This window comes from Asterias rubens, chromosome 13 (genome assembly GCF_902459465.1).
Source record: "Asterias rubens chromosome 13, eAstRub1.3, whole genome shotgun sequence".
Lineage (NCBI taxonomy): Eukaryota > Metazoa > Echinodermata > Asteroidea > Forcipulatida > Asteriidae > Asterias > Asterias rubens.
The window spans coordinates 13152385-13177214 of record NC_047074.1 but is presented as its reverse complement, the minus strand read 5'-3'; the positions used below and the strand labels follow the sequence as shown (position 1 = coordinate 13177214).

General features: G+C 39.9%; 2 protein-coding genes across 3 annotated transcripts; one reads left to right on the top strand and one right to left on the bottom strand.

The window, feature by feature from the left end:
• Positions 1 to 802: 802 nt before the first annotated feature.
• Positions 803 to 5023, bottom strand: LOC117298792 (mannose-P-dolichol utilization defect 1 protein-like). Its single transcript, XM_033782123.1, has 5 exons — positions 4913 to 5023; positions 3665 to 3730; positions 3128 to 3260; positions 2057 to 2261; positions 803 to 1186 (listed from the first exon to the last, which is right to left on the bottom strand). Exons 1-5 carry the CDS (start codon positions 5016 to 5018, stop codon positions 941 to 943), a joined length of 756 nt encoding a protein of 251 aa, XP_033638014.1. The 5' UTR covers positions 5019 to 5023; the 3' UTR covers positions 803 to 940.
• Positions 5024 to 6629: 1606 nt separating this feature from the next.
• Positions 6630 to 22984, top strand: LOC117298950 (remodeling and spacing factor 1-like). 2 transcript variants are annotated; one of them, XM_033782337.1, is made up of 13 exons: positions 6630 to 6980; positions 8016 to 8107; positions 8517 to 8612; positions 9340 to 9468; positions 10449 to 10525; positions 11708 to 11859; positions 12432 to 13360; positions 13866 to 13970; positions 15126 to 15266; positions 16175 to 16547; positions 17454 to 17649; positions 17804 to 18021; positions 19101 to 22984. In XM_033782337.1, exons 1-13 carry the CDS (start codon positions 6851 to 6853, stop codon positions 20015 to 20017), a joined length of 3555 nt encoding a protein of 1184 aa, XP_033638228.1. In that variant the 5' UTR covers positions 6630 to 6850; the 3' UTR covers positions 20018 to 22984. The 2 variants fall into 2 exon arrangements, with proteins under 2 accessions (XP_033638228.1, XP_033638227.1); XM_033782336.1 differs by having other exon boundaries at positions 6631 to 6980; positions 16172 to 16547.
• Positions 22985 to 24830: the final 1846 nt, after the last annotated feature.

Below are 24830 nucleotides of genomic sequence, written 5' to 3'. Positions count from 1 at the left end.
ACGAAGGATATTAGTAATTTTAATAAAGGATATAACCTTAAAGGCAGTGGACACTATTGGTAATTACTCAAAATAATTTTTATCATAAAAACTTACTTGGTAACGGGTAATGGGGAGAAGTTGATAGTACAAAACATTGTGAGAAACGGCTCCCTCTAAAGCAACATAGTTTTCAACAAAGAAGTAATTTTCCACGAATTTGATTTTGAGACCTCAGATTTAGAACTTGATGTCTCAAAATCAAGCATCAGAAAGCACACAACTTTTTGTGATAAGGATGTTTTTTCTTTCATTATTATCTCGCAACTTCAATGACCGATTGAGCCTAAATTTTCACAGGTTTGTTATTTTAAGTTGTGATACACTAAGTGTGGGCCTTTGGACAATACTGTTTACCGAAAGTGTCCAATGGCTTTAAGGTACAATGTGGTATCAAACATATTATTTCTCTTGTATTCTTTATTATAATAACTGTCATAAAAAGTAGTACCTTTGGGGGAAGCGATACTCAATTACAGGCCTTAACATGCCCTGGTCTTGGCCTTAGTGCCCCTTTCAAAGTGTCCAATAGACTTTTAGGAAGTGACCTTTGCAAAATGAATATGGCCTTTCTCTTTCAAAGATGAATTTTTTACTTTTGGGTTATCCATAAACACTGATGTGTGTTAGCACTGTATACTCAGTACTTTCCCCTGCTCTGTGAAAACAAATCACAGGCATTATTACTCGAGTGGGATTCAAACTCAAGACCTTTGCAATTGTAGAGCAGTGTCTTACCAACTAGACCACAGAGATTGCCCGCTCAGTGGCTAGAGGCAGTTCGAATCCTAACACGTTCGTGTTTATGGGTAAACCAAAATTAATATTCTTTATCCTGAATGAATTCCCATCTATTAATAAAGATGAAATTGTTGGCCTAAATTTATGAAACATAATAAATCTATTCTTTCTTCTTCCCTTGGAGTCGGACAAATTCCTCGGTTCGTTTCCAGTACCAGAGCACCTGAGCAGCCACAAGACCATTCCCCGCTGTGGCAGCCACATAGCTCAACGTCATCATGGTGTCACCAGTCTCTTGTATCGTGGTAAAGATCCTTGCAATACTACCAAGGAACAAAAGGAAGACAGTGACTGCTGAAAGCTGACCAGTGTGACCGTTGTTGAAGTTTGTCGTGGCTTGCATCAACTAGTACAAGGGAAACAACAAGAAGGGTCATTTTAAAGACATGATCAAATTTGTCTCCCTTTGGGTTTTTTTTTTTCTGACTCTCTCTCAGTTCATGTATTTCCACTTTACTGCTGTTGCTACACTTAGTTACCTGTTCATGTTTTTTGTGTTGTCAATTAGCCCTCGAGAAACACCCTACTAGGTTCAAAACGTCAGGCCATTATATATTTTTTGCATTTATACCTTGGGTCCTTTTGGTTGGTCGATTGTTTACAACACTCAGCTAATTAAAATTTCTCATTATCAAATTTGGTACAAAAAATCAAAATGTCAATACTTCATAGAAAAGTCAATGTGTTCACAGTCCCCAATCTTCTGAACTTCAACTTATGTATTCTCAAGTTTAGACAAATCTTGAAGGCAATCAGGTGAAGCATGCAAACTGTCTAGGCATTCAGGCTGGCTTAGTGATTCCCTCCCTGCCTGCCTTTCACCATGGTGGACCCCGGTCCGACTCCCGGACAGGAGCACTGCATGTCAGTTCTAACCTCACCGACTCGATTTTCCTTATTTAAGGGTTTCCCTCCTACATCTTAAACTGACATTTCTCATCATCTTCTCTACACAGGTATCGTCAGGCAACTGGTTATGGTACTACTTGCTTTTGAGGGTTTCCTCCATCTAAATCTGAAATGTCTCTATCGTCAATTCTTTTAAGATACTTTTTTGCAGATCAAGATTTTGGCCATGACATAAATCCCTACTTACTGTGATTGTCCCGAAACCCTTTAAAACTAAAAGTTGGCGTGATGTTCCCATTATGATGCATATAATTCAGATTTAGTGTACCTCGCCCCGGATCAACGAATGGCCGCTCCAAAAACCTACCTTACTGAGAATTGTGGATGCTATGTTGGTACCCTGCAACATGGCAAGTATGTGGAGAGGAACCAACCCCGACAGTAGAGCCCACATGATTGAGATATAACCTACAACGTATAAGATTGTCTGAAGCATCTGTTCCTTGAAGTAGAAGCAGAGAGCGGCGATACAGGACGTCTGAACGGCAAGAAACAAGGCCTCGCCCCAAGCTCTGTGTAGAAAAGGAAATTGAAATTAGATAGAGACGATTGATTCTCAAGAAGGTCAGCCTTGGGTACTATCTATTAGAAGAAAAAGAACGGAGTTGGAAAAATGAGAGTGTAAGGTCGGTTCACACAAAGCAAATTTTGATATCAAAGGAAAGTTAGACCTGTTCACATTGGACTTTTTTAGGGGGGAGGGGGTAAAGTAACTGAGCAACTGGGTTAACTTGACCATTTCATGTCCAGTGCAAACAGCCCAGGAAAGATTCACCCAGGTAGCTTTTTATCTCAACTGTGGACTATACTTCATTACTCAGCAAAATTGAAAAGCATATAAACCCCAATATCAACATTTGAACATAACTCTTGTTTCTGTTCCACATATTTACACAGCGAGGTATCATTATTCAATTGATTGAATAACACAAGGCCGCCGGAATTATCCAGTCATGTTTACTGGCCTAACAATAAAATCACTGACCTGCAGCCCAGCGTAACAATTGATCCCTGTTGGGGGCAACGTGCCTGTATGCTTTGTTTTTGAAAGGGCACCAAGACATTTTCTCCTTTGTAAAGGGCACCCTATAGACCCTATGCACATGACGTCATTTCAGTAGGGCGCCCTCACCTAGAGGTCAAAAGGAGGTTGTTCATTGGCCAATCCTGTCCGCCGCGCGTACAAATCTGTGCGTTTCGTCACCGTTTTCCCACTAAAATGGCGCTGAATGACGTCAATGCATAAGGTCTAAAAATATGAGGAAATTGTGAACTTCTACTTGTGCATATCAAGGGCACCAAGGCATTGACAAGGGGGGGCATGGAGGCCGCAATCACCTTCTTGCCTCCATGAAGTATCAGGCCGGGGGCAACTTACGAGAAGGGAAAGGAGTTGGCTACAGCATAGGCCCAGGTGAATGAGATTGCCATCAGCTCAACGGTCACTGCAGGCACATTGATGCCAGCACCACTCTTAGACATCAGTATCTTGATGATCTGTGGTAGTTTCACTGTAGGAGTAGGCAAGGTACCAGACTTTAGTATTTTAAAGAGAGACATTGTGACATTGTGAGAAACGCTTCCCTTTGGAATGGTGTTACTCTAGAGAAAGATGCAATTTTCACCCAAAAAAATAAATCTGAGGAAGGCCTTTCTCATGCATGAAAACACGCAAAGAGGGTGTTTTAACTTTTATCTTTCATTATTTTGTTGCAATTTTGATGATAAATTCAGCAGAAATTTCCACAGATTTGTAGTTCTTATGCATAAAAGTTGGGGTACACCAAAGGAGGATCTTGTCTTTTACAACAACAAAAGAAAGTGTATCATGCCTTGAAGATGAGCCTTATTTCTTTACAAAATACAAGTACATACAACTGAAAAGCATCACCATTGAAACTAAACACAAACTTACCCATGACCGATCCAACAATGATGCCAACGCCCAAACCTTTGCTCAGTGCAATCTTCAGGCATGGTCCTGTAAATCAAAGAAACTTAAATTATTATTTATTGAAATTTAATTTTAAATATTATGTTCAACCTTCTTTTGTTATCCATCAGACATTTGACCTTCATGGAGCTGTTGATTGGGAGAAAAACAAATAAGGCAGACTTATATTAATTTTTGTTCTGCCTGTTTTTGTTGCTTGAAACAATAATTACCACTAAATAGCTCAGTTGATAGAGCGATGGCCCGTTAATCCAGATGTCCAAGGTTAAAATCCCTCTCTTGTATGTCTCAAGAGTCAATTCTTCTTTGTTAAAAAATGTATTACTTTTTTTAGGTGATTGGTGGTAAAGTTCTGGCATTAAGTAAGGATAACTTTCCGTATGGCTCCACCACTTTTTCACTCATTTTTACAAAAAGGGATATCTCATTGAGGTAAATAAGATACTATATTATTTCATATCGCGTGAAAAAGTGGTGGCGCCATACAGAAACTTTTCCTTAAGTAATGCTGTAGTCCACAATCACAATGGGTTTCGTTAGTGTTCTTCTTAAATAATTTTTTTTTTACGTAGGTCAAGATAAAAGGAAATTATCGGAAAAGTTTCCGTATGGCGCCACCACTTTTTCATACGTTGAAATAATATAGTATCTAATTTACCTCAATGAGATCTCCCTTTTTGTAAAAATTAGTGAAAAAGTGGTGGACTGGTGGCGCCATACGGAAAGTTATCCAAATTATCAAATGTAGTTTTCATCCCACTGATGTCACTTAAGTTCGCATAATAATAATAGTAATAATTAATTTTAATAAGGCTAAGTAAAATAAATAACATGTTGCTCGTCCCCGGCCGCCTCGATTTTGGCGGCCGCACCAATTTTTTTTGTTATTAAAAAAAACAAGACAAAAATCTTTGAAATCAATTTACAATCTAATATTTAATAATAGTAATACATAATATTATTGATAATTGATAGCTATTTCAAATGTATCCTTCATTTATATTGAGAAATTTCATCATCTTTCTTACATGTAGGCCAATCAGCTGATTTGGGCAATAATGGGGGACGGACCCCTGGCTTCAGCCGTGCAGGGTATGGCATGACAGTCATAACACTCAGTACTTGATAGTCCAACAACAACAAGTGTTTGATACTAGATTATTAACAATCTTTCTGCTAGAGGTCATAGTATATGCTTCGGTTCCTTACCATCCAAAAAGTTGAACTTTTCGAAGAATTCCACGTAGCATTCTTCTGGTAACAGGAGCATGACAAGCCAGGGAAACGTCCCTTCGTGTGTGCTGTTGGCCGCCATCGTTGAATGTGGTCACAAGAGGGCGCTCGATACAAAAAAGTGATGATTGCCACACGAACAAGGTTGCCGCGACACTCTTTTCGCATGGGGTTGGTTTAGCAGGGGGAGATCTGTCTCCCCCCCCCCCCCCCCCACTGGAGATAATGGCAGCCCCCCCCCCTCCCCAATAATGGCGAACTATATACAAACTTATTCTGATAGCGCCTTATTTTTTAATCCTCCTCCATCCATCCATGATCCATCCATAGCAAGGACTTGCTCTGTGTGATGATCCATCAAGGTACTTCAGAAACTATAAGGCTCCCCCGTGAGCCCCCTGCTCACGGGGGAGCCTTATAGTTTCTAGAAGTACCATCAAGGCATCAAGGCCAGCCCATTGGTTGCTAATATCGGGATAGAATCTCGGGCGGCGGCGGCGCGGACGGAAATCCGTGAGACCCGACGACACAGATGGGGTTCTCCGAGTCGCAAGAACTTCTCAATCGCCCCAGTGCAATTTCCTGAGGAGGATCGAAGGGTGCCCAAAAGTGCCTAAAACTCCGATTCAATTAACTTGAGTGACTAGAGCGGGATTTGAACATGCGACCTCTGGATTTGTGCCATTATTGTATCAGCTCTATCGAGCTATATCTAGCCCGGTGTGGCGGTTTCAACTTTCCGCCGTGTTCAGTTTTCCGAATGACCAAAATACGGTAACATTACGTCATGCGATGCCTGCGCACAGCAAGCGAAAGTAGTCAATTTTTAGTGCCGTATTGAGTCATCCGTGCTACTCTCCGGTAGCTGTCATGGCGGCGTCCACGAGTACAACTAGCGGCGAACGCGTGGATCGTTTGAGAGAATTGGTGTTTATACCGAACGAGCGTCAGAGAATCAGAAGAATTTTTTATTATTCTGGTTTAGTTTATTAAATTTATTTATTACCGTTTTTTATTTTATTTTATTTGTTTAGTTATTTGTTTTATATCACTGAACTACAGTACTTGCCAGGGTACTCGCGGCGGTATTTTTGTCTGAGCTGGCTACGTCACCCGGAAAACTGAACACGCCGGAAAGCTAAAACCGTTCGAACAACGTGTTGAAATGTCCGGCTACGTCACCCGGAAAAATGAACACGGCGGAAGACTGAAACCGCCACACCGGTATTGCCAAAGAATCGACTCCCTGTTAATTTTGTCAGCATGATCTTTTGTGGGTAGGACGACAACGCCAGCCACTGAAGATCCGATTCAATTTTTTTCCTTTTCAAACCAGGGATGCGCGCTGCGCGCGCCAGGAGCGAGAGGTAAGTCCAAGATTACCAACCCTTTTATACCTTTTATTCGTATTACACACGCGAGACGGCGTTGACCATAGAAAATCACAGAAAAAAAGTTGTTTGATTCTTATGTTGGGATGCGGTTTTATTTTGTCGGGCTTGTGTCTGCCCCCCCCCCCACCCCCCCAAAAAATGATCTGACGGCCGGCCGCGCCCATGAATCTAATGTATCGATGTGTACTGTGTAAACACCATTATTTCACTGCCAAAAATAACAATAATGTTGTTTGTTGTGATAGTCTTGTGAAGTTGGAAGGGGCGGGATGGACTCTTAGCTTGCTGGGATGATCATCCACCATCGTAGGAAAGTTTTGTCAAAGTTCCTCAAAAGAGCCCAGCCTGGCATTGCTTAACTTTTCAATTTTGGAGAAGAAAAAAAAAACGAAAAAAAAAACTTGCACACATGAAAAAAAAAAAAAAAAATGTCATGTCGCATTATTAACATTGCCTTTGAATAGCGCCCTCATCGACAGAGTTGGATAATTTTAGCCATTAAGTTCATTATAAAGAGAAAATGGCGTCCGTAAATACATGTCCCGATTTCGCCATTGTTTGCTCGTTTTTAGAGCGATATGGCGAACATTTGCAGCTGCCTGAGATCACCATAACTGACTTCGAAACTGCTATTAGCTATGCCCATTGTGGTAAGAGATATTTGTGTGTTTTTTGGCGAGGAATTATGATTTACATGTGACCGTTTTTATTGTTTAGTTAGTCCCGCCGTCCGCCGTGTGTGGGTTGTAATGTATTTTTGTACTGTTTTCACTTCTTGTTATTGAGTTTCACACGGCGTTTCAAATGCGTGTGTGCCCAGTCTCTGAAAATAAGTCTTTCTTTAGTTCACGTGTTGTAGGTCCTAATAATTATTGAGTGTGTTTCTTCATGGGAATCATGTTCTTTGAATGAAAAGGAAAATGCAAGATTTCTTTTCTGTTCACATAATCATTTGATAATGCAATGATTAATGAATGGGGGACTAGTTGCAATACTTACTACTGTAATCTGTATGTAACCCTCCTCCCGCTGGCTTTGACGTCTGGAGGAGGGTTACGTTATTGCAACTAATGAGTATGATGATCCAATTTAATTCTGGCACGTTTTGTTTGCTTGTAATTGATGTAGACAAAAACTATTGTTGACTTTGCAGTAGCACTAGTACTATAGCGGTCGACTTCACAAATGGAAAAGTTTCCGTATGGCGCCACCACTTTTTCATTCGATATAAAATAATATAGGAACTTATTTACCTGATTGATATATCCCTTTTTGTAAAAATTAGTGAAAAAGTGGTGGCGCCATACGGAAAGTTATCCCACAAAGAAGTAGGACTTGCCTATCTCGAACTTGGGAGTTTTTTAGGACGCATCCTAGGATCGATCTTTTCATGGAGCTATAAAAGGGAGCTTCATCGTCTTTTGTACAATCATTGAAACCCTGCAAGTGCAACTGCAGCCTAACCACTAGGCGACTGTGACCACTAACGGCGAGCCCTATTCTATTTCTATTTCAAGAGAAACTTGAGAAGAGGTCAACAATGAGGCATTGCCCACTGTGGGCAGAACCCTGCGTTGGTTTCAAAGAAAATTAACATGTAAATAATAATATAGTTGTATGTTTACTCATCTTTTCTAGTGTTTAATATTGATAGCAGAAAAATTCAATTTTCCCGATTTTTTCAGTCCCTCCTCTGTTGAAGGATCTTATCATCAAATTGATGAGAAAAACCAGGAAGTCTTTTCATCTGGAGAAATGGCAGAAATATCTTGCAAAGGTAAAACAAATTAAAACAATTATCGCCAACACTTGCAATTTGGTTGTATAAAGAAAAAAAACTTCCAAATGGCCCCCCTAAATAGGGAGACTGCCAACACACCACGGCCCCTGTGCCCTTTCAATGTTGGCTCTCATTGTGGGAAGCAGGGGGAGAAAGTTTATAATCATATTGCGAATGGGTGGTCAAAGCATTTTGGCCGGCATTGTAGATCATAGATACATGTAGGTCAGTTGTGAAGTGCTGGCAAGGCAGGACATTCTGTCCCCCCAGAGATTCAGTCCTCCCCATAAAGCAAAATGTGCCTGTAATTCTTCTGATAGGGACCTTTTTTTCAATCGTCCTCCTCCATGTTAATTTCTTCAGGGGGACAGATGTTAATTTTTCGTACTTTGGTTTCTTTTTGTAGATGTGCCGAGATCGGTTCTCAGAGGTAGCTGCATGGGAAATAGAGCGATTTGGCTTCGCAGCTAGTAAGAGAGAAATCAAAATCTCAGTCATCAGGGTAAGTACTGAAACTAAAGCTATGAAAACCCTTAAAGGCAGTAGACACTATTGGTAATAATTACTCAAAATAATTATTAGCATAAAACCTTACTTGGCGACGTGTAATGGGGAGAGGTTGATGGTAAAAACATTGTGAGAAACGGCTCCCTCTGAAGTGCCATAGTTTTCGGGAAAGAAGTAATTTTTCACGAATTTGATTTCGAGACCTCAGATTTAGAACTTGAGGTCTCGAATTCAACCATCTAAACGCACACAACTTCGTATGACAAGAATGTTTTTTTCTTTCATTATTATCTCGCAACATCGATGACCGATTGAGCTCAAATTTTCACAGGTAAGTTATTTTATGCATATGTTGAGATACACCAAGTGAGAAGGCTGGTCTTTGACAATTACCAATAGTGTCCACTGCCTTTAAAGGAACGTTACAGAATTGGTTAGGGTTTATTCATTTTTGTTATGGCATTGATGCAATGCAAAATTTGTAATTGACTTTTCGTTATTCTCTCGTGTCGTGACCCAGATGGTCGATCAATCTCAAACTTCTACAGGTTTGTCAGTTTGTGTATATGGTGAATTAAATAAAGTGCTTACACTACCAGCAACTTTTTTGCAAGAAAAACCAATTCTGTAATGTTCCTTTAAGCAAGTGTGCGCTACTAACTACTTACCTTGGATGAACTGTATTTCTAACTTACTTATCTGTGTACCTTTCTGTTCTTCAGTTCCTCTGTGACAACCAATTTGATGAGAACTTAAAGTTCAAAGCCATCGTTAACGATGAGGACCCTGAGAAGATGAGACAGGAACCCTTAGGTCGAGACAAGATGGGTCTTGTCTACTGGTTCCAGAAGGTATGTCCAATCTTGTTGTTTTTGATCATTGGTTGGCCTGCTTTAAGGCACAGGACACGTTTGGTAATTAAATCCAAAATAATTAGCATAAAAACTTACTTAGTAATAGTGCTGGGCGAATAGTGAAATTTTGATATTCGGATACCGCTGGCCAACTATCCGAAATTAACCGGATATTCGAATAGTTTTTTTTCGCCGCTAGAGGGCGCTGTTCGTTTGTGAATGAGATTGTATGGGCGGATTGATATTAGTTTTAGACAGTGTCACTCGGGTCATTCATAAAAATAATCGGATCTAATTTAAAGATGGCGATTAGCTTTTTCTTTTGATTGTGATTGACTCTACGTGAAGGAAAACTTTCAGAACCTTTGAACAAATTACGTCAGAAATGTCATTGTGTAACTCTACACGGAGGTGAGCATAGTTAAATACTTAATTTATGCTGTTTTATGCTGTCTTAAAAGAAGTTTCATAAGGGTTCAGACAAAACATTCCTATCAGTTGTATTCCGACGTCCGCAGTTATTCGGATATTAAAAGAATATCCGGTTACTAGGTTGTAATTACAGAACTATCCGGTTTATAAATAGGTATTCGCGCCCTATGCGGATATCCGGTTAAGAAAAAAAAGGCATTCGCGGTTACGGATAGGAAAACCTATTCGCCATTAACCGGATATTCGAATAATTCGCCCAGGCCTACTTAGTAACAAGCATTATATCGGACAGCTGTTGATAGTATAAAACATGAGAAATGGCTCCCTCTGAAGTAACTTAGTTTTTGAGAAAGAAGTAATTTATCTATAAATTATTTGAATCTGAGAAAAGACTCTTAGGCTTGAAGCCTTTCTCGGGCATCTGAAAGCCCACAAAAATTACAAATGTGTGCAACAAGGGTGTGTTTTCTTGCAATTTTTTTGCAACTTTCTTATTAAGAACCAAAGGCTTGTTAACGGCTGCTTCTTCTGTTGATCTCTTTCAGGATGAAGACACGAATATCCGGATATATCGAGAGGAGCAAGACGACCAAGACAGCTCAACATGGGAGGTGATCTCCTGGTTAGTAAAATCTCACTGGCTTATTTAAAGAAACTGTTGTGTCATGGCCTAGTGATTTAGAGCACCGGACTCAAGCGTTGGTGTTTCTTATCAGAAGAGTGTGAGTTCGGTTCCCAGTCGTGACTCCTGTGTCCTTAAGAAAGACACTACAGGCATGAGAATCTTCCGGTTTAAGCTGGAATTCCGTTTTATTTCCTTTCAAAATTGTGGTCTCCGAGGTCGATGTAAATTTGATATAAAACTGGGGAGGGGGGGGGGTAGGGTTTTTGGGGTATACATTTGGATTTCTCTAATCCCTCTTCTCTAATCAGACAATGTAAGTTTACCTTTATAATCGTATATTATCGCGGATCCACATGAAACAAGAGGCACCTAAACAATAAATTGCCGTCCAGCAGCTGGCCCAATATACGGCTTGTGGTCTTCCTGGCACAGATGTATAAACTTGTCTCATTCCTCGCTTTGTTTAATAGCGGTACGGAAAATAATTTTTGTATACAACCAAACTTCAAATCAAGAACCTATAAAAACAGTGGGGGTTGGTGAAAAAAAGCATTTTCAAGGGCAGAAATAAGGGATTTTTTTCTGTTTCTGGAATTGTAACAAAATCGCAGGTGACCCCAAAATTGTTTGAATTGTTTGAGCTTCACATTCCGTATTTTCCATTAGCTCACTTCTACCTGGTAAAATAGGTGTCACAAATGCATCAGAGACCACCACAGAGCTTCTAAAATACCCAGAGCTTCCAGGGCCCTTAGGCTGGGCCCTGGACACCGGCCGTAAGGGACTTCACGCTGCGTGCTCATGTTGTGTGCTTCTCACACAAACGTTGGAATATTAACATTTGCAGTAAACTTATTTTTTTCCTGTTTTTTTTTATCATCACCCATTCTCATGCCTAATACTAGGGTGCTTCGTCCTTTGGAATAGGCGTAAAGCCTCGGGTTTTGTGTGTTGTGTAAAGCACATGAAAGAGCCCAGTGCACTTATCATAAAGAGAAGGGGTTCACCCCAGTGTTACTGGTTTGATTGGCAGCATATTGCGCCACAGCACCTTTGTGAAAGGAGTAGGTCTCATAATTCAGATGTAGTCCCTCCGACAGGCCTTGCAGGGAAATACTTAATGTTAAAGCTCCTTGAGCGTTTACTGAGTTACGTTTATTTGATTGTCATTTCTTGCAGTGATCGTGATCAAATGGAAAACCTGATCACAGCGCTAAAGAGTGGGACTAACGTTGTGGCTGGGCAGGGCAAAGATGAAGATGCAGAATCAACCAGCTCGGGTAACAGCTCCAACAAGACTGGCGGGAATGAACAGCAGGACAACAACAAAGGTAAATTTCATTTTAAAAGTTTTTTTTGTTGGGGGGGGGGTTTGCATAAGCAATAGAAATATATCTTAGGAGTATTTGTGGCGTGTCATAGTAGAGCAATCTATTTCACTAAACCCAAGCTCCGGTGGTCAGCAGCAGAGTGTTCAATATCGGTCATGAAACTTGTGCCCTTGAGCAAGGCATTTAACCATAGTTGCTTCATAAAAGGGTTGGGAAGGTATTTCATCCAATCTACCTGCCAGGCTCCTAGTGGATGATACCCATGCCTTCATCCTTGCAGACTGTGAAGGGGTAACCATGTTTCAGCCCCAGGAGTAGGTGGCTCCTAGTGGATGATACCCATGCCTTCATCCTTGCAGACTGTGAAGGGGTAACCATGTTTCAGCCCCAGGAGTAGGTGGCAACGTGCCTCTGGTGGCAGTTGATTAGGTCAATAGCCAAAATCAATTTAGTGTAGCCCGCACCTTGAAGTTGCCGTTCAGCCTTGTGATGTTAGGCGATCTCTCAGAGTTTGTTTTTAATGTTGTGAACATTATCTAAGATAATTATCCTTTCTTGTCTTTCTTTAACAGAGTCAAGTGGTGTACCCAGCCCAGAAACATCAGGAAAGGAGTGCAAAGGAGAGTTAGATGCAGAGATCAAGACAGAAGATGAAAAGACGGCAGTCTCGGAGACTCAACATGAGGAGAATGGCGAGAAGCGTATTTCAGACAAAGAAGATGAAGTGAAGGACGAGGTTAATAAGAAAGACAGTAGTGATGAGAAAGATGGGCCTAGTACCAAAACTGAAATTGAGGAGAAGTGTAACATCAAGAAAGAACTGGTGCCAAATGACGAGACATCCGAAAGCAATGACAAAGAAGATGGCAGCCTGAACAATGATGACAAAGAGTTGAAGACTCAAGTGAAAGATGAAGTCGTTGGGGATGATGATAAAAATCTGAAGGAAAGCTCATCAAAGGATGAGGTGAAGGTTGACGATAAGAAAACAAAAGAACAGACGACTGAAACCGAGAGTGATAAGACGATGAAAGATGAGATGAAGGAAACTAATGACAGTGAGAAGAAGAAGAAGCGTGGAGGGGGTGATGCCGAAAGTAAGACTGATGAGAAGGATTCCCAAGACGATCAAAAGCAAAAGAAAATGAAAGAAGAAATAGCTGTTGATCCTGACGTCAAAAAGAAACCATCCTCCAAAGACGGGGATGCAGAAGAGGAGGAAAAAGATGAGGATGAGGAGGAGGAGGAGGAAGAAAATGAGCCACAAGTCAAAACCAAGAAGATCACAAAGAAAAGAAGAAAAAAAAAGGGCAAGAGCCGCTTCACCCCGAGGAGGAACGCCTCGAGAAAAGCCGCCGCCAAGATAGAGGAAGAGATGAAGGATGAAGAAGATGAAGATGGGGAGGCAAAGGTTGAGGCGGAGGAGGAAGATGGCACTCAGCCTCAAGGGGATGATGACAGCCCATGCTGCAAATGTGGAATGTACAACCATCCAGAATGGGTAAATTCTTCTTTTTGTTAAAGCAAATATTTTTTTACAGGAACGTGATTTCTTTTCTGTCAACTGGAAATCCGCTTCTTTTTTAACTCCTTAAAAAAAAGCGTTATTTAATTTTTAAATTGTTTATAATTAACATTCCATTCATAACAGCATAAAGATAAAAGTGTGGGTTTGAGTCACTGTCTTGACACTTGTGACCTCATGAGAAAAACACTTGACCATTATCGTTTTGTTCTTCGGAGGGGACAGACGTGTACACCAAAGCTGTTGGTCTTGTGTCTTGTTTGTTTCCCCTGGTATGCCAGTGGCTGCTAAATATGCCACTGTACCGTTAATAAAAGTAATATATGGGTCCCAAACTTCAAAACATTTCGGAATAATAACAAATAGCCCATTGAGATGCCATTACAAAAATCGCTTTATAAAAACTAGCTACTGTTAAAAGAGTTCTAAGGATGTGAGTAAACTTTGAGTAATGCCGTTTTTTGTTTGATTCTCACCGCAGATTTTACTTTGTGACAAGTGTGACTCGGGTTACCATACAGCGTGTCTACGTCCTCCGCTCATGATCATCCCTGATGGCAACTGGTACTGTCCGAGCTGTGAACACGTAAGTTACCCACCGGGCTGAGCCTCAATCTTAACAATTGTGGCGTGTCGTGGTTTGATAAGAACACTGGACTTACCAGCCAAAGTACTATGTCACATGTGCAACTTACAAGCATAAAAAAGAACCCAGTGTGATTATCGTAAAGAGAAGGGGGTTCACCCAAGTGTTCCTGGTCTGATCAGCATATTGCACCACTGCACCTTGTAAACCATTACATGTACATGGTACTACAAAATGGTAGCTACACAAGACCTTGCAGGACAAAATACTGAGCGCATAGATACGTCCCAAGGGGGGTGTGATAAAGGAATACACAAGAGCCTATTATTATTATTGTTGTTAGCAAATCCTTCTTTAGATACAAAATATCTGACGACACTTGGTCTCAGAATTTAGAGCACCAACTTCAGAGCTTGAATCTTAAGAAAACCTGCACAAAACACTTGAGCTACACGCCAATGTAAAATTTGAACCCTACTTGTTTAATTTGTTGGGTTCGGGCCCAGTCAGTGCTAAATGACTTGACAGTGGCTAGTGGGCTAGTCGTTATTTTGAGCCATGATATTGCTTTCATGTACTAAAAGCCTGAAAAGGGCAAGGTATTTTCTCTCTGGCAAAGGGCACCTCTATGAGGAAAGTGTTAATTTCTAGTGGAACTTTTCAAGGGGCAACAAGGCAATGACATGGGGCAATGGAGTCAATGTGCTTCTGTGAAGTATCAGGGCCTGACTTTATAGAGGTGCTGAAGCGAAAAGCATGTCTTAACTGTTTTCTGCTGAGTGGAAATTTGCAGGAACAAGTTACAAGTTTTAGTTTAGCTTTTTCTGGTTAGCTAATAGACCGATCCAGTAGGCTCCGCCCACGACGCACGTGTGGGCAAGAACACGTGGGGCTCTCCATTGCCTTTCTGCACAACTCTGCCGCGCGCACCAAGATACGCGCACGCATGTTGGACCTTAGTGTCGGACCTTTGTTGCATTGTGATTGGTCAATACGCAATGGGGCGGAGCTTAATGGATCGGTCTATTGTATTGTGCTTAATTATTTTTGTGCTTTTATAGCTCTTTCAAATTGGGCCCTGTACTAGTAATGCACTGACAGGGAAAGTTTGTCGCAAGATTCTAAATTTTTAATTTTTTTTTTTCCTTCTCTCAGGAGAAACTCATAGGCAGGCTGGTGGACACACTTGAAGAAATTGATGTTGACTTGAGGAAGAAAGAACGTAAACGCAAACATAAACACAGAATAGGCCTGTGGGAGCTGACTGATATTAGTATGAATAACATTCTACCTGGGGTAAGTAGTCTAATTCCAGGGTTAAAGGCAGTGGACACTATTTGTGATTACTCAAAATATTTATTATCCTAAAACCTTTCTTGGTGACGAGTAATGGGGAGAGGTAGATGGTATAAAACATTGTGAGAAACGGCTCCATCTGAAGTGCCATAGTTTTTGAGAAAGAAGTAATTTTCCACGAATTTGATTTCGAGACCTCAGATTTAGAACTTGAGGTCTCGAAATCAACCATCTAAACGCACACAACTTCGTGTGACATGAGTGTTTTTTTCTTTCATTATTATCTCGCAACTTCGATGACCGATTGAGCTCAAATTTTCACAGGTTTGTTATTTTAAGCGTATGTTGAGATACACCAACTGTGAAGACTAGTCTTTGACAATTACCAATAGTGTCCACTGCCTTTAAAGGGAAGGTACACGTTTGGTAATTTTTCAAAACAAATTTTAACTTAAAAACGGACTTGGTAACAAGCATTGGAGTGCTGTTGATAGTATGAAACATTGTGAGAAACGGCTCCCTTTGAAGTAGCATAGATTTTGAGAAAGAGGTAATTTCTCACTAAAGTTATAACTAGCCAGAAGTCTTTTATTCCTATCTGAAAGCACACAAATTCGTCCTACAAAGGTGTTTTTTCTTTCATTTATTTTCCTGCAACTTCGATGACCAATTGAGCTCAAATTTTCCCAGGCTTGTTATTTTAAGCTTATGTTGGGTTACACCAAGTGAGAAGACTGGTCTTTGACAATTACCAAACGTGTTCAGTGCCTTTAAAGGAACTTGACACCTTTGGTAAATGTCAAAGACCAGTATTCTCACTTGGTGTATCCCAACATATGAATAAAATAACAACTCTGCGAAAATTTTGACTCGGTTATTTGTCAACATAATTTTATCTAAATCAGGAGATGGTGAAAGTGAAGAAGGACCGGCGAGCCGTAGCAGTCTGTCATTCCTCAGGCTTCCGACAAAAGAAGAGGTCCTCCCACCACCGTGATGATGACGCCCACTCAAGACATCGTCGACGACACCGCCAGCACCGCCAGCAGTCCCGCCGAGACGCCGAGAGGGAGAGCGAAAGGCGTCGACTGAAGGGACTACGAGAGAGGAGGTTCATCAACGACGGGGAAGATGAAGAAGATGAGGAAGAGGACGAGGGAGCGTTTGAGATGGTCCAGAGACGGTCAAGGAGGAGCAGGAAAGAGATTAATTACAAGTTTGAAGATTTCGATTCGGCCATAAACTCTGCCATCCAAGAAGAAGTTGTGGAACACAAGAAAGGTATTTACAGATTGTACTTTGCATCAGGGATTAAGAATATTAATTTTGGTTTTACCCATAAACAAAGATGTGTGTTCCCGAGTTCTGTGAAAAAATCACATGCATATTACTCGGGTAGGATTCGAACCAATGAATTTTGCAATTATATAGCAGTGTAAGAAGAAAGGAAAACTACAGTTGGCTACAGTCAAATATTCAAGGAAAGTTTGAGGATAGTCAAAGTTTTAATGTATGATTCAACAGACGTAATGTTTCACCGAGAACTCATTGACAGACGATGTGTTTCACTGTTGTTCTTTGTTATTCAGCCTACAAGGAATTCCAAGTTTTGATGTGTGATTTGGTTGATGTAATCTTCCACTGAGAACTTGTCAACAGAATTATTTTATTGAGGGGAGACGATATGTTTTATTGTTGTTCTTTGTTGTTTCAGCCTACAAGGCATACCAAGTTTTGATGTGTGAGATGATAGGCGTAACCTTCCTCTGAAAACTCATCTACAGACATTTTTTTTGGGGGGAGACAATTTGTTTAATTTCATTGTTTGTTGTTTCAGCCTACATAGAATACCAAGTTGTGATGATAATAATAATAATAAAGAGAAATTTATAAAGCGCAAAAACAATAGCAGCAAGAATCCGCCTCAAGGCGCTGGAAAAGAACAACAAAAAAGGTCTGGACCAGACAAAATGTATACAAAGCAAAGTATTACACAGAAAAATAATTTAAGGAACCTAGATACAGAAAGCTGGCAAAAAGTTAATATGTTAAACAACCAAATTAAAAAGATAGATTAAAAAAAAAAAAAAAAAAAATGATAGACAGTATCTTGTACTGAAAACTCATCTACAGAAATGCTTTGTTTTTAGGTGAGATAATTTATATCAACGATCTTTGTTGTTTCAGCCTACAAGGAATATCAAGTGTCTCGGCCGATCAGTCGGGGAAAAGACATCTCCACCATCGAGGGGATGAAGGAGAGTAGCGAGGATGAGAACAAGGAAGAGAAGAAGAAACGCAAGAAACAGAGACGCCTCGGCGATCTCGATACAACCAGCGAGGAGGAAGAGGACGAGAAGAGTGAGGATTACAACGTGGAAAGGTTTGTTAGATTTTGCATGGGACAGTTCAGTACCGCTAAGAAAACCTTGTATAAGTTGGTTTATCGTATCTTCCAAGATCTTATTAACGAGAGTCAAATGTATACCTAAAATAAATAATTACTAAAATTGTTTCTAAAATAATTATTTGCTCAGTGAGTTGGGGAGCGACCAAGACTACGAGAATATAGAAGGAGATGAAGAGGTTGAGGATGACAGCTACGTCAGTGAAGACAGCGAGTCAGACGGACCAAGGAGGAAGAAATCTAAACGCTACTCCAAGTGGAACAGTCTACCCAAACGACGGAGCGAGAGACGTCAGCGGAAACGTGTACGCTATCGAGACATATCAGATGACGAGGAATTTGATTCAGGTAATTGATGAGGGGTCTTTTCAAAGTCAATCCAGGACAGGGGTGGGTTTCACAAAGAGTTTTATAAGACAAGTCTTATCTCGAGAGTTACTCGTCCTATCTTGGGATAAGCCTTAAGTTTTGTATAACAATAATATTTTTTTTTTTTTTTTAACGCCTTCCATGTCACAGACATCACAAAGCGCTGTACAATTAAAACCATTAAAAATACAGACAATTTTGTAAAAACAGAAGAAACAATTGTTATTACAGAACAACAGCTTATACAAATATAAAACATTACATCCACCAAATATGTTATGAAAAGTAATTCTTAAAAAAGTTAGTTTTCAGATAAGATTTAAAAATTATGTGAAACTATGAAGAGTCCTAAGACTAAACCTATCTTTGTGAAATTGACCCTTGGTAGTCGGATAACAATTCTGCGATGTCAAAATTTGTTGGATTTCTGTCAAACTGTTATTTCTTAAATCAGAGATATGGTTTTACTCGCTGAAAGGCACACATGCCCTATCCCAATGCACCTAGTTGACTGGCTGATCAAATGTAATAAAAACATTTTCATTTGAACTATAGGTTTTCTCGGTCAGATTCAGAAAATGGGCAGCCAATTCCATTTGCATGCGTTCGAGTAAAAGCTGTTTTGCCTCTCCAGTTGTTACTGCGTTTCAAATTCAGAATTCGGCCATTCAATTTCGTTTTAAGTCGATTCAAATTCCTTTAGCACTCTATTGAAATTAGCGTATCGTCATTCTTTTTTGTGGCACACACGCCTCAAGAAGCGTTGCGAAATTGAATGCTGCTTAGATGAATTGTTAAGTTGAATGATTATTTTGTTTAATCGAATGACGCAACATTACATTTGACTAATAATAAAAAGAAATCGAATGACCCTTTTCAGAAGCATTCGATTTCGCGCGAAATAGAATAGCTTAGTGGTTAAATTAGCTGCTCATTTGCCGAAATTGACCGAGAAAACCTATATTATTGAGGGTAGTATGTTGGGCATTAAGCCATGAATTGAAATCCTATTGTTAATCAATGTTCTACCATTTCTTTGTAACTCTTTAAATTTCCAGAAAGTGAACAGTACAGTGAATACAGCGATGACAGTGAACCACGGACGAAAAGACAGAAAACATCAAAGCATCGCAAGCGTTATTCTTCTGACGAACAATCAGAGGGCAGCAATCAATCGGACGAATCAGGGGAAGCAAAGCGTAAGCCAAAACACCGGGGCAAAGTCATGTCTGATTCGGATTCTTCAGAGGAAACTGGATATGTGCGCAAACGGAAATTTCGATTGGAGAGCGAAGACGATGAGGAGGAAGATAATCGGGAGAAACATGTGAATAGGAAAAACACTACCTCTGAAGATGAAAGCGGACCGGTCGTACGTAAGAAAACGACGCCGGTGGTGGTGCGACGTAAGCCAAAAAAGGTACTAGAGGACAGTGATTATAGTCCGGATGAACGACCGAAAACCACAAGGGTGTCAACTAAACGAGTTGATTACAGGAAAATGGCCGCTGAGAGTAACTCTGAGGAATCTGAAGAGGAGGAGGAGGAGGAAGAAGAAGAGGAGGAGATGGGCGACGAGAAGGACGACAAAAAGGAAAATAGGAAAGAAGACAAGGAAGACGGGGATGAGAAGCAGAGCGACGAACTGCAAAAAGAAATGAAGAAAGACGACAGTTCGGGGACGGAGAAGAAGCCTAGTTACCCAGACACTGAGCAGGACTCGAATAAAGAAAACGAGCAAGCGCCACAGCCTTCCATGAGGGACTTAAAAGCCAAGGATTCTGTGAAGGATTATGCAACGAAGTCCTCCGTTTCACCTCCGGTCAGTAACGGGGGCACCGTGAATGGTAGCGGGGCTATCGTCAACGGGACACCGCCCTCCAGCAGCGCTGGAGGGGGTACTACTACAGGTGAGGATGAGGACGATTTGTTGGGGGTGATGGATCTGGTAGAATACGTCACTCAGGATGTTTGAGCAATCGTTCCTGCTGCGTTGCAACAATTTTTATCGCTTAGATTTGAGACTGTACATTATGAGAGGATACATTTTAGATTTGCACAGTGTCTATATTTAAATAGCCTCAAACCTTTATCATAATGAAGCCGTCTTATTGTTTGTTTTCTATTAAAAATGATTACAGCCAAAGTAAGGCTGGATGCTGACATAGTCTGGCCCTGTTTGTTAATAGTGCTAAAAGTACATTAAACGATTACAGGATAACCAAAAGTTGGTAAAGGTCAATTCTAAAATTGTAATGTAAAATTTGTAGATGTAGAAATTTTTTTACCTCTTGGCCGTGAAATTTGTATTTGTTGTTTATGTTCAATGGGTGACTGCTTTGTTTTGTGTTTCGTTAAAAGTGTTTGTTTATTCTTGTATAAGTCTTTACAGTGAAGGGTGCTTTTTCAAAACAAATGTGTTTTTTCCCCTCCAAATTATGACATTATGTCCCAGTTGTGTTTATTTATTGTCTTTATGGGTTAAGGATTATTGTGGTGTGACTTCCCTACTATCGGTGAGTTTTCGAAAAATATTAAAAATGTACAACAAATGGTATCAATTGAAATATCAGCACCAGATATCAGCATCATTTAATTTTTTATTTTTAATATTTTTGTTTGTTCTGGTGGCGTGTCATGATCGAGGGGATAAGAGGAAAGGGACTTAAGCTCTGGTGTTTCTGTCCAGAAGAGTGTGGGATCGAGTCCTGGTAGGAACACTTGTTTCCTTAAGCAAGGCATGTTACCATTGGTACTGCTACTGCAGATGGGACGTATAGCTGTTAGTCCAGCGTGTTGTGTCATGCAAGAAAAAGAAACCAGGGCACTTTGGTAGTGAATGATAGATAATCTTTGCCAGCATGCAATGTCCCACAGCCTGCACAGGGTCAATTAAAAATGTTTCTTTAACTTTTGCCATTCAATGTGTTTTTGTTAATGTTTCGTGTTGTACCTACATGTACTAGGTTAAACTTGTTGGTCTTCAAAGGGTAAACGACTAAAACAAAATATTCAATGTACTCTTTTGACTTCATATCATCTCTAAACTAACATTGATCGACATGAAGATCATTCTTACCTTGCTCATAATCTACTTATATTGTTGTATGAGATTGGCTTTGTTTCTCCAATCAGGAGTCCATTGTGAAGAATGTAATTATAACTCGGTTGAATAGTTTGTTGGGCAGTCTGTCTGAGATTTAGTTGCCACATGGTGCAGATAGTCCTCTTTCTTCTAGTCGAATCTAATTGTATCGCCAGATGCTCTCAGTTGTCATTGTCAGGTGCCCTGTTAACCTCAGTGATAACGATACAGTTACGTTGTTATGCACCAGACTCATAATGATTATTGTACCTTCCAGTCTCAGTTTGGTTACAGTAACAGTAATGACAAAAAATCAAGATGGCTGATCATGGAAAAGGTCTCCCCACCAGAAGCTTCAAATCCATGTTAGTTTTTTTGATGGAGTTTATCTTCTTTCCCATATCGGTCTTACAGATTCTACCGAATTTGAATGAAGTGGCACACCCCATTATCAGCTTCTCCTATTTAGTTTTATAGATAACAAAAAAAATGTCTTTCACTGTATGTGCGATAGAGACGTGTTACTTCACATTTGGCTTGTTTAGTGTCTCCGCAATATTGTGTACTTTACAGGCATATGACTTAGATTAAGAATTATGTATTTTTATCATAATAACTCCTCTACAAGCTTCAGTTGTGTTTTCCCCAACCTCGTTTTTATGTACATGTATCGGTCACCTTGTGTAGTGGAGGCCTGCAAAACAGCATGACCGGCTTGGTTGATACTACATTTTTGGGAGCGAGGTTGCATTGTCCATATTTTGAAAGCTGTGAAGTTACTATCATTTTACTTATCACTAAAAACCATTAGATTGTGGCACAGACCTCGTCAGATGTGTTTTCCTTTTCCAATGCCTTAACGAATTAAATCATGAAATTCCTGACAATGAAAACATTGGTTTGGATTGCTTAGCAAATCAAGCGCCACTAATTCATGAACAGAATTTTCCAACATTTTTACGCAATTTTCCCTTGAAAACTGTAGCTTAATTTGTCATTTGAAGTATGATGAAGACGTGCTTTTTCATTATAGTTTATTTATGGAATGTTTGTATTTAATTTCAATGAAATGCTTATTAGAAACTAACTTCGTGTTCTTCCCCAAACAATTATCAAGCTGAAAGGATAATGATTACGCACATTGTCCGCCATTGCTGAGGTAAACAAAAAATGTAAAAAAAAAAAATAATAAAAAAAAGTCCAGGGCCCAGTTTCATAAATCTGTTGGGAAACCAATTTAGTGGGACACCGGTCAAAACAATGTTAACTAAATGTAATGTTTCTGTTATTTCTTTGCTAAGCAAGTTGTTGTGCTTACAGGTTTTATGAAATTGAGCCCACATGTGTTCGCGTGACACACACTATCAGTTAAAATTGGTCTTCCTTTGACCCCATTAAGGGCGCTGTCTGAGAGCTTTTGACGTCATACGTCATTCTTGTTTACCAGCTATAAAAAAGAAAAACAATTCATTTTGTGTGCGGTTTGTTCCCAGTTTGTTTTCATACATACATACATACATATCAGCATTTATATGAGGCACGTACAGAAGATGGAACAAAGAAGTCCAAACTCAAGCTGTTCCAATGTAAAGTGAAATAAAACACCTTAACTAAAGAGACTTGTGAAGTCATCTCAAATACTGACAATTTGCCTAATTGCTTTCTTCTTAAAACTCGTCCCCTTAAAATTGAAAGCCTAAAATAACTCATTAATGTTTTAGTATTTTCTTCGTTGGTGGCGGACATAGTCTTCAAATAGCGTTGGATAGTGTATGCATAATATGCGACTTTTAATGTATATAATTGTATGTACATGAGTATCATCGATATCGTAATAAACACTACATTTGAAATTAACCAATGTGTCAACATTTTTTTCTTGAACATTTCTTGCTCCTTAAGACAAGCAGATGATACTGTTTTGAAGCGTCGAGACCACATTGTCTCTTTCGAGAGCAAATGCCGTCCTGTCCATAGGCCTAGAGATTTACACGTTGTTGTGCCCTCAAGTCGGTCTAGCTTCTTATTAATTTGTTTCTCTCACTATGCGAAGCTTCAGACATCACTTCACTGTAGTTTGGAGGGATAACTTTCCGTATGGCGCCACCACTTTTTCACTCATTTTTACAAAAAGGGATATATCAATCAGGTAAATTAGATACTATATTATTTTATTTCGAATGAAAAAGTGGTGGCGCCATACGGAAACTTTTCCGTTGGGAGGTTTCTCACATGATTTTCGTATGAAATAGAAAGGTCCTAAAGCAAAAGAAAACAAATCAAAAGTTATGCCTCCTACGTTTGTCTTATTTTTTGCCCTTAGAAAAATCAGGAATTTGTTCGTCAATTATATTTGTCAACCTTTATACTCGATAAAATGTTGCCACTTTTTCCCCCGCAAGGACCAAAATAATTATTTATATCCCGCCCCTACAATCTCTGTATGACTTTGAGATTTCTAAACTTAAAAACCCCTTCATTGAAAACAAAACATCAAGGCATAAACCTTTGATTCATCAAATCGTTATCGATTGTATGGTAAAAAACCCACACATGAACCCGTCTGCAGTTCCTTTGTTTTGTTGGAATGCTAAAGATAATCAGAGCTGGTAGAATATCCATAATGCAAGTTATTGTCAGATGGTTACGTAATACAAAAAATCGGTTCAAAGCAGCTTAGAAATGGAGACAAAGAGGAAAGCATCGTTTTAGTTCAAGCAGACATACTTTAAAAGAAAGGATTTTTATAGTATTGTGGAAAAACGCCTCGATACAGAAGCATATGGATCTCCCATGCGAAGTCTACACTGGAATCTGTGCACAGACAGTTGTGAGACACCTTTGGAACAAAATGAGCTGAATTTTATGCTGGAAGCTGATGTCTCCATTGAACTGAGTAAGTTGGGCGATTATTTTAGAAATTGTGATTTTTATGAGTGTCCTTTTCCTTGTCTGCATGGTATAAACAATACAGGCTTCTGATGTATTAGACTCAATACCTTTTAGATTCACAAATACAAGTACAAGCGTGACTGAAAAAGTACAACCCCTGGTACATTTCAGTAAGACTCCGCAAAAAATAATTTATTTAATTATTTTGACGACAGAAAATAAGGATCGGTACCTCTTTATCCTGTTGACCGGCCTGGCGTAGTCCCCATAGTGTGCAAACAATGATAGGCACACTGTAAATGTCTACTCCTATCTGTGACATTAAGGAGTCAACAATAAGTACGCTATAAATACTCCGCGAGAACCTATATCACACGGAACGCAGTGAAATATACACTACCCGCACCAATACCGCACCACTCTGAGTGAATATAGCGATGACCGTAAAAGACCAACAGCGCCACCGTGTGACCATGCTGCACAATGCTTGCTCACGCGCAAAGCGACTGTGTGTGCACACTCCCGTCCGTTGAACCTTCATGACTGTCCACAAAGAAAGCGACGCAGTTCATGAAACAAGCCTTATGAAAAACTGGAACAGTAAACATAATTTCTGAATTAAGATTTTTACATCGGTCTATTGTTGATCAATATTTTAAATGGGGTCGCTTCGAGGCACGATTATTCTGCATTTTGGTCTTAAACCGTTTTTCAGAGAGTGCGCCCTCAAGTAATTTCACTTTGACCTTTGGGGCGTTGCCGCCTCAATACAAACAAAGGAAACAAACAAACATGGCGGCTGTGCGTTCGT

Bases quoted from the DNA above. Each gene is read 5' to 3' on its own strand.
- LOC117298792 (XM_033782123.1), bottom strand. From the start codon at position 5,018: ATGGCGGCCAACAGCACACACGAAGGGACGTTTCCCTGGCTTGTCATG. The intron at 3,731-4,912 runs GTAAGGAACCGA...TTTGATTTACAG, and splicing joins AAAGTTCAACTTTTTGGATG to GACCATGCCTGAAGATTGCA. The intron at 2,262-3,127 runs GTAAGTTGCCCC...TTTTCTACACAG, and splicing joins GCCAACTCCTTTCCCTTCTC to AGCTTGGGGCGAGGCCTTGT.
- LOC117298950 (XM_033782336.1), top strand. From the start codon at position 6,851: ATGGCGTCCGTAAATACATGTCCCGATTTCGCCATTGTTTGCTCGTTT. The intron at 11,860-12,431 runs GTAAATTTCATT...TTTCTTTAACAG, and splicing joins ACAGCAGGACAACAACAAAG to AGTCAAGTGGTGTACCCAGC. The intron at 18,022-19,100 runs GTAATTGATGAG...TTAAATTTCCAG, and splicing joins TGACGAGGAATTTGATTCAG to AAAGTGAACAGTACAGTGAA.